The following is a 9087-nucleotide window of genomic DNA, read 5'->3' as shown; positions in this document are numbered from 1 at the left end:
CCCCACTCCTGCCACCACAAAAAAAGGAGATACTCTTTAAAACAAAATCAACAACTACGTATTGAAGTCATCTGCCCTCCCTCTTTCTCCTCGGTGCAATTAAAGGCATGATGCCAACTTTTCAACAATGAGGCTCATGGCTCTGGCTGAACCATGTCTTACTCTCTCAGAAATGAGCAATGACGCTCAAAGGTGGGGTCTTGAGGGAATGTCTCAGAGCAGGATGTGACCAGTGCTCCCAGTGCCTTACACACAGCGGGTTTAGCCGGTGGCAAGCTGCCTTTTCAAAGTTCATAGCTAGAGAACTTATCACCATGACACAAGAGGCCTGGCACACCAACAAGCCACAGGTAACAACAGCATCTCTCCCAGCCCTGACCCCACTGAACCTATAGCTGAAACCCCCAGTACATGGGCACTCAGAAAAAGTCAGGCTGTTTTAAACACACTAAACATACTGTGAGAAAGGGCAGTTCTATGCCTCACATTAAAAGAACAAACTTCGTTTTATTTTTGCCAACACCTTATTTTTCTGTTACCCAAAGTGACCAGCTCTCCTTCATGGTTAAAAAGTAAAGAGGTAAAAAGGTACTGCCAGCTGTAACCTCATTTCAGCAGAACAACTCACCTATCCAGCACAGTGTGACCTCTTCCTTCAGAGCACTATCTCTTTCACCCTCACCTGGCCTCAAAGCCAGACCTCAGAGGACAACACACAACTACAGGTACTACTGCTCCATCCTCAGTGATTTATTAATTTCAAGGTAAGAGTGAAATACTCTTTCGAAATTATTTGAACAAAAAAGCCTCAGTCTCACAGATAACATCATTTTTCTACATATATTTCCTCTCTCCAGTAAAAATCATTTATGCTGCCATCATTATTATCCTTACTATCATCTTTCAGTGAACGTCCATCTACAAATTCATTAACTTTTTTGAGACAAATCATTGGCATCCTAATCTTCTGATTCCCATGAAAGACTCACTTTCAAGATACAATTGCAGCTGCCCCACACTGCCAGTTACTGTATCATACACGTCTTAAAATTCTGTAATCAGCATCCACCAGGTGCCGTATCGCATTCAGCACACCACAGTCAGTCAATACAGACATCCCCAAACACACCAAGGCTGGTTTTGTCAAATGTTTTATTGAGTGTAGACATCTGGAGTACTGTAAAACATGCATTATCTGTAGATTCAAAAAGGAGCAAGCCACATTGTCCTCACTGTCAAACGTGTCAGGCTTGGCATACATGATGGAGATTAATGAAGTATCATGAGAGTAATATGGTTCCCGAAAAGCTTCTACAATTTGGAGTAGGGTCTTAATCGTTTGAAATGCAAAGCTGTTCACATTTAGTGAACTTGCATGTTTGCTGGAGGTGCCATATTTTAATTCAAAACAAACAAGAATAATTTCACTGGGGGGAAGGGAGGTTCCCTAGGTAGAAACTGTATGCTTTTTGTTTCCAGATATTCCAATTCCAAATAAAAATTCATATGCTTTTTGAAGCAGCACAGTTCATTTCTGAGCAAACAACATCTGATACTCATTTCTTCTTGGGTTGTTGAGGTGTATTAAATTTAAAGAAGATAATATCTCCATCCTCTACTACGTAATTTCTGCCTTGTTGTCTGTATTTTCCAGCAGCCTGTAAATGGAACAGACAAAAGGAAAATGGGTTATTTCATTAGACATTTTATAGTATTTTCAAATGGCAATTATTTAAATACATTTTGTAAAGAAATGGTAATACTTCAGCTTTAGAGTTTGACAGTCACAATACTCCTCAGTTTGACATCACTTGGTTTGACATACATATAAAATATATATGAAAGTAATTTAGCCTCCACTGGATCTGTAGTGCTTAAAGTGCACCTGCATTATATAGTGGTAGAGCCTGGCAAGACAAAGGACACTAAAACAGTTCCTTTTTTTTCTTCTTTTTTCAATTTGGCTTTCTTTTCCTTCATCTGAAAACCCTGCAGATGGCAAACACTGGTGGCAGGAATGTAAAGCAGCGTTGCTGGAAAGGGCAGTCAGCAGCAGCCCGTGCCATGGCTGCCCAGCTTCCCGAGCGCCGGGCAGGAGGGTCCTGTCCCCACTGACCATGGGGACACCCTGCAAGAGGCACAGCTGCGCCGGGCTCGGGCTTCGAGTGGGGCTCTCTTGTCTGCTTGTGCCCACATAATGAAGGGCTGAGGAGCACAAAATGCAGGCTCAGCTCTACTGTCAGAAATTTCCTTTAGAAGGAATTTGCTTCAGAAGGACAGATAGAAGAGGAGATAGGCTGTGAAACGAGGATACAGGAAAAGGCATATGGACCAAAGACATGAAAAGAAAATTCATTATTAAAATGCTGTACTTGAGGAGAGCAGAAAATAGGCAAGAAATCTATTAAACATCAGTACTTTCTACATTAGAATTTATTATTATATTTTTCTACTGTTATCTCATCATAATTAAACACAGTATTACAGAGGCTGTGGCATCAGGCCTGACAGGCTGGGCGGGAGGTGGTCTGCAGAAGCATTTATCTTGAAAAGTGTCTACAATATGGAAAAGTTGAGAGCTTCTGCTTTAGTTCAATAACCATTCCTGTTTTGAAGTTTCCTCTTGCAGGAGAAAGTGCTTCCATGCAAGACCTCACTGTGCCATTATTCTCAATGACACTATCACAGTGGTGGCATGCTAAGATCCCATTACAGGAAAGCTGTTAACTAATGACCTTAGTTGCTGTAGAACAGATCAGATTAATGGTACACAGTTAACTTGGACACCTTTCTTTCACAAAACCCGCTCTGAAAAGCAACACATTTCCCCATATTGCTGCCTAGAAATTTAGAGGCTTGATAACCTTGTTGCTGTCATTCCTTATTTAAATGTTGTTCCCAGTGATGCTAGCCTATGGAAAACTGCAGCTAAGATAGCCCCAACAATAAATATATACTGAAATAGTAATTGACCTTACCCCATGCGACATTATTGATACATAAAAAATAGTACTTTGCAAATGCTTTCCTACTTCTTTCCCCTGGAAATCTGTTTAGACTGTAAAATTTTTCCTTTCAAGTTCTTTCCTTTGAAGATCCTAATAATGCTTAAAGTCAAGAGTAATTAGACTAATTGATGGCATAAATACTAATAAAACAGTGCTGTAAAAATCATCAGAAAACGTAAGCTGCAGGCACAGGTACAGAAACATTTTACAGCTGAATACATTTATTACTCACAAATATTTGTAGAAAAAACTGTCCTCCACAAAGTAACACAACAGATTTTTTTAGCACAGTAGTGTGCACTATCAATGTGGCATAGATTTCTTTAATTAAATACATTTTGATACACTAATGTAAGTTTATGTATTTTTGTTACCAGTTTACAGTTAATTAAAAGTGACAGTGTTCCTTTAAATTCTCTAGAGACCATTTAATCCATTTCCATTGCTATCAGAAACACTGGTTGAAAAAATCAATACCCATTTGTGAATCTTGAGTATGTATTAAACAAGACACGTCTAACCAGTTCATTTGCACTTGAAAGCAGCCATCTGTAGAAGCCAGCTTTGCCTAAGCAGATATGATTGCTAATAATGTGATATCCCTGTAGACTACAAAGCCCACACAGAGCTATTCAGTGTATAGTTCACAGCACTGGCATTAAATTAGTTATGCTGTACTGGTGTTAAACACACACAAAATCAAACTTAAAAATCGATCAACTTGATAACATACAAAGCAAGCAACTACCATTACCACTTTTATTTAAGATGACTCCTAAAAGTGCCTAAATTTCATTTTAAAATTTACCAGCAATATAAAAGTAATTAGTATTGTCTACAGCATGAAACACTGTATTAAATGCAAATTAGAAAAGACCAGAGGAATATGACACTTTATTCCAAGAACAAGGTTTTTTCCTAACCTTGATTTTAAAACTGAGTAACAAATGAAAATCTGCTTGTTTTACAGATACTTCATAAACAATAAAAATTTAATCATTAAATATGATTTGAGCATGGAAGCTCGATTTTTAGAATTTCACATTGTGAAAAGCAAATAAAAATATAAAGCAAAATACTGATTAATTTAATAGGTGTTAACTGATGCAGCCTCTCAAGGAAAACACTCATACTTGAGCATCAAAAACTGATGGTCGCAAAATTTGAATCTCAGTTATGTGAAGTGGTTTCTGACTGCAGAATATTAGATTTATTTATAGCTGTGGTTTCCCTTTACAACTACAACTCTACTTCCCTTTTCACAAAGCAGTTCACATGCCGCAACGAACCAATTATACAGGATTTTTTCCCCTCACTTCCTGGGGTTCAAACAAACCTATTAAAGTCCCGCTGCTCAGTATGATCTTCCTTAGTGATACCACTGAGAATAGGCTGAATTTGAAATCATAGTTTTGCATACCTTTCAAGCTATCAAATAGCAAACAATAAAGCTGAACCTTTTAAATTCTTTAACACATTATTGTGTGTAGGAACCTTCAAATACTGAGATTGAGTAAATCAAACTAATGTGCCTTGTAATTGCAATTTAATAAAATACAAATCTTAAGAAAACGTCAAAAATGCCAAATGAGAAATCAAATGTGTACGAAATAAAGGTAAGTTTCTCTCCTTAAAGAAGGAGGAAATAATGCATTAGCAATGCAGAGAAGAGCAGCTTTCCTTATGACATTTTTTGCCATGTACAAGTTCATTTCATACTTAATAACATTCAAATCAGATATAATTTGTCAGTTCTAAAAGGGCACAACTTTGGGCACCCGAGCAGTCTCTGCCCTCTAGTGTTGAGAAAGCAGATGAAACTCTTCTCAATACAAGTGTCACCACAAAGAAACATAGGCTCAAGGAAAAAAGTTTTCCATTAAATATCTTCACTGTCTATTCAGCACATAGTAGCCACCCCGAATGATCAAAGTAAGGCATAGCATTTTTGAGTAAGAGATCAAAGGGCAATTGAATGAAACACTGAAACAGTAATTTTTAAGGTCCTAATTATGCTTATCAGAGCCTAGAAGTGGAACCCACTAATCCTGAAAAAAAGGGTACAATTTTATAATATAGTATTTTCTTAACCATTTGCATCTGACATTTATAATACCTTTATTCCAAACTCAAAACAAGAGGACACATTTTTAGAAGAAACAGATTTTCAATGTTTCTTGTTTCCTTTTAGAAGCAATTCAAAAAATCTCTCTCATCTTAAAAATCTGATTTTTCAAAAACAAGTTAGTTTTAAAGCATATTAAATTCTGAACACTAATATGTAAACAGAGAGAAAAACACCCCAACACGTTAGCATAACATTTGGTCTTAGTGCTGACATGTAGTCCATGCACTGTTATATCTTGGATACTGAAATAATTGCATTCCTGTCCAGTAAGTTGTTGCATTTGAACTCTTTCTTAAGTAAAAGATGAAAATGGATTTTGGTCTATTGCTAGAGGTGACTGAAGATACACTTAGCATTAAGAACTTTCCAGCGAAAAATCAGATTTGAAATGGAAAAATGGTACATATGGAGGGAGAAGAAAAAGATGGGGAGCTCACCTTGACAGCAGCCTCTGAACCTCCTTCTTTAAAATCTTCATATTTCATTACTTCAGCCATAATGAATCCCTTTTCAAAATCTGTGTGAATCTTCCCTGCTGCCTGAGGAGCCTTCGTCCCTTTCTGTCAAAGGAAAGACCAGAAGAAAATTAATGGCATTTAAGAAGATTGATTGCAGGGAAGAGGTTTCTCCTTTTTTATATGCTTTCAGGATCCGCTGAAACTTTGTTTCATATCAGCTAAAATGTCACACATGCAGCTGGGCAATCCTCAATACCAGGACACAGACAGTGCCTTCGTCACAGATAAACCAACCGACATTAAAGAACAGCAGCTTTGTTTTTCCTAATAGGTATCAACAGCAGTATTGATTTTAGAAGCTATGACTGTGTTTTGTTGTGAGATTCGCTTTGACCCCTAGCTTTCTACACAGAAAGTGAGGAAGATAAAGGTTTTTAAATAACTTTGAAATCTGAATTACTCAAGAGTTTCACTTACATCCAAATAATTTCAATTAAATGATAACATTCATGGCAAACAACGTTTGCAGTGAGAAATGACATATGGATGTCAAGCTGTACACATTAGCTTATTTTTATTTCAGAATAATTTTAGTAAGTTTGATATAGAACAAACTGAGTATTCTTACCCAAACATCAACAACTGAATCGCTAAAAAATAAAAAATGACAGACAACTATATGAAAATTTAAGTTTATGCAATAGAGGAGAATGCATTATAGCTGCATGCTTTAAATTACAAGGACATACATTCTGTGCACATACAACCATGGAGAGAAATTTGAGCAATAATGGTGACCTAAAGGCTGCTTAATAAAGCATGTTAAAGTGCTAAGGAGTCTGACACTGTAAAGCACAGTTTTTACAATAAAAGATGTATTGGGTTAATATGGCTACTCACTGATGCTTACCTGACTAAATATCTTTGCACATTAAATCAAAGATACTCACAATCAGTCTTAAGATAAACCAGCTTTCAAATTCTCTAATAAAGAAAGAGCAAGCACTTCTACTGAAAACAGTGGAATTTCACAATGTGCTTTTAAAAACTATAGCAAGAATCAGAACAACAAAACTCCTGCTTTTATATTGTTCTGGTTGCTATTTCAGGGACTTTAGCAAGCAGTTATCATGTAAACAGAGATGAGGGGAAAAAACTATAAAAAAAACCCCCATGCATGCTTATAAGAAAATAAGTTTAATGTGCTAAAACATACACAAACATCTGTAGCAGTACTATTAAAAATATAAATTTACAGGAAATTATGTTGATTAATGAAAACAAATTAATTCCAGTGAATGAAATTAAATACAGCACTGAAACTCATTGCACAGCCCTAAATACACTGATGCAAAAAACAGAAGCTCAAAGACTGAACTGCACCTCCAAAAGTTGCCATTGTTGTAATTTTTAAGTGTTTGCAACTGTACACATTCCAAAATATTTTTTCAGTATCAATCTTTATATTACAACATATTTACATTCAAGGGCAAACCACTACAGCTCAGCTCTTACTGTCCTCTGGGAATAAATTAGTTGATCTCTATGGCTATAACCATTTTACATCAACATTTAAAATACATAATAGCGTTTTAGGCATTACGTAAGTTCCCAGATAAACATATAAAACCACCAAAATAAACTAGGTCTAAATACTGAAGCCAGTAAAAGACCTGAATTACTGCACACTGATTTTAGGATTTTGAGCCCAACTGTGTATCCACGAGGAATATAATGACGTTATATTGCTTTTATTGCTGAAAATGTAATCCCAGCAAAGCACAGGAGGAATGAACCATCCGCAACCCAAACAAACTTAGTGAATACAAAATGAAAAGCAACATCAATTTCACTGCAGACAAACCCAGTCACACAGATTAAGCAAGCACAATACTGGTACGTCTTATCTCTGACCACAGGAGGAGGGTAGACAGATTCTACAGGATGAAGAAATTCAGACTATGTAATAGGCAGAATCAATTGTTACCTGCCTCAATCAATGCAGCTCCACTTTCACTGTTCAGCAGCTCACAAATAATTAAAGTTATCCTGGACAAAAACCTCATCTGTAATGACTAGCTAACCGCCACCATGACAAACTTCAAAGTCAGTGATATCAATCTGAATTCAATAGTGTGGAACTGGATATAGCTGATGAATAAGTATGAATCTTACCCTGATGGTCCATGCACGCACTTCATCTGGGCCTGCAGTGAAAAAGTATTCTAGTTGGAGTGCTGCATATCCAGCCTTAATGATCTTTGCTAAAGCACTGAAAAAAAAAAAGGGGGAAGGAATCCAATTCATTCAGCATATACACATAAAACAGCTAAATGTGCCAAGTAATCAATTTACGTGGAAAGACATCACATATTTTGAAGATCCTAGGTCTACTTTTAAACAGAGCTATAATTGCAGTAGCCTTTTACTTTGAACTCTCCTCAGAAGAACTACTTTTTTACTGCAGAATCGTAAAGATAGTATTTTGATTTGTTTATTTGGCAGGCTACAGAAACATGGGATAAATATAAATCACCCTATGAGGCAGCACTCTTGGTCCCAGGCAATTTTCAGGACTCCAGGTCATGAAAGCATATCTGTTTGACTGAAATTCAATATTGAAACAATTTATTATAGTTCTTCAGAAAATTATGACAAAATTTTCTCCAGTGTCCTTATTCCCCATGGATGACGAAACAGTTTTGGTGATCATTCCTTCTCAAAAATATACATAACTAATACCTATGTTATAATTAAAACACTGTACAGAGATGACAGATGACAGTTAAAAACTTAATTTAAAATAAATCTTTTCACTCTGTCTCATGGTAAAGAAAGGAGAAGATTCTCTCTTTATAATGGTAATTACTCTGTCATTTATTATTCTATCAGCGCAAGTTATGCTAATTAACCTTTGTGTCATGTTCTCTTCCAGATACTTCTGTTTCTCCTCAGCACTCATATCTTGCAACTTGAGTTCCAAGGCCCCACTAAAAGGAATGACCAAAGCACCCGGGTCGTGCTTGTCCACCCACTCTTTAATTTTTATCAACCTGTAGACAACAAAGGGCACAACATTATCTTGTAGTGCATGCATGGCTGTACCACATTCATTATTATCAAGTAGCACATACATATTCATAAGAATTGCACGGATTTATGATGCCATCTTTTTGTGTATTGCTTTCCAAGGTCAAGGCATTAACAGGCAGCAATTGCTTCAGGTGTACTCCATTAACATTTCACTGTTTCTTGGTTTCTGTTTGGCATTTAATCTATCAGAAATAGGCATAATTTGGGACAATAACTAGGTGTTTGGTAGAGGTTAAGTACTTGCAATCTAAAAAGTGAATAAAACTTTCTGCGAGAAAAATGTACTTCCAAGAATAATGTTTATCAAATGCAGTAAAACTGAGGGCTTTCAGTTTTTCCTGACTTTTTTTTAAATTTAAAAAAAAAGGCATTTCAGGAGGTGAGGCTGCTGATGTTAGAG

At 36.5% G+C, this 9087-nt stretch overlaps 1 protein-coding gene across 2 annotated transcripts in view; it reads right to left on the bottom strand.

The window, feature by feature from the left end:
• Positions 1 to 1135: 1135 nt before the first annotated feature.
• Positions 1136 to 9087, bottom strand: part of OLA1 (Obg-like ATPase 1) — a 98466-nt gene continuing 90514 nt past the window's right edge. For both annotated transcript variants that reach the window (XM_017735678.1, XM_017735679.1), the window contains 4 exons: positions 8507 to 8647; positions 7770 to 7866; positions 5574 to 5696; positions 1136 to 1658 (listed from right to left, as the gene is read on the bottom strand). In XM_017735678.1, coding sequence (XP_017591167.1) covers positions 1557 to 1658; positions 5574 to 5696; positions 7770 to 7866; positions 8507 to 8647 — 463 coding nt within the window. In that variant the 3' untranslated portion in view covers positions 1136 to 1556. The remainder of the gene's footprint in view (positions 1659 to 5573; positions 5697 to 7769; positions 7867 to 8506; positions 8648 to 9087) is intronic.

The sequence above is a fragment of the Corvus brachyrhynchos genome, unplaced genomic scaffold, assembly GCF_000691975.1.
Source record: "Corvus brachyrhynchos isolate BGI_N302 unplaced genomic scaffold, ASM69197v1 scaffold255, whole genome shotgun sequence".
In the NCBI taxonomy this organism is placed as follows: domain Eukaryota; kingdom Metazoa; phylum Chordata; class Aves; order Passeriformes; family Corvidae; genus Corvus; species Corvus brachyrhynchos.
The sequence above is the reverse complement of the archived record's forward strand: the minus strand, read 5'-3'. Positions and strand labels throughout refer to the sequence as shown.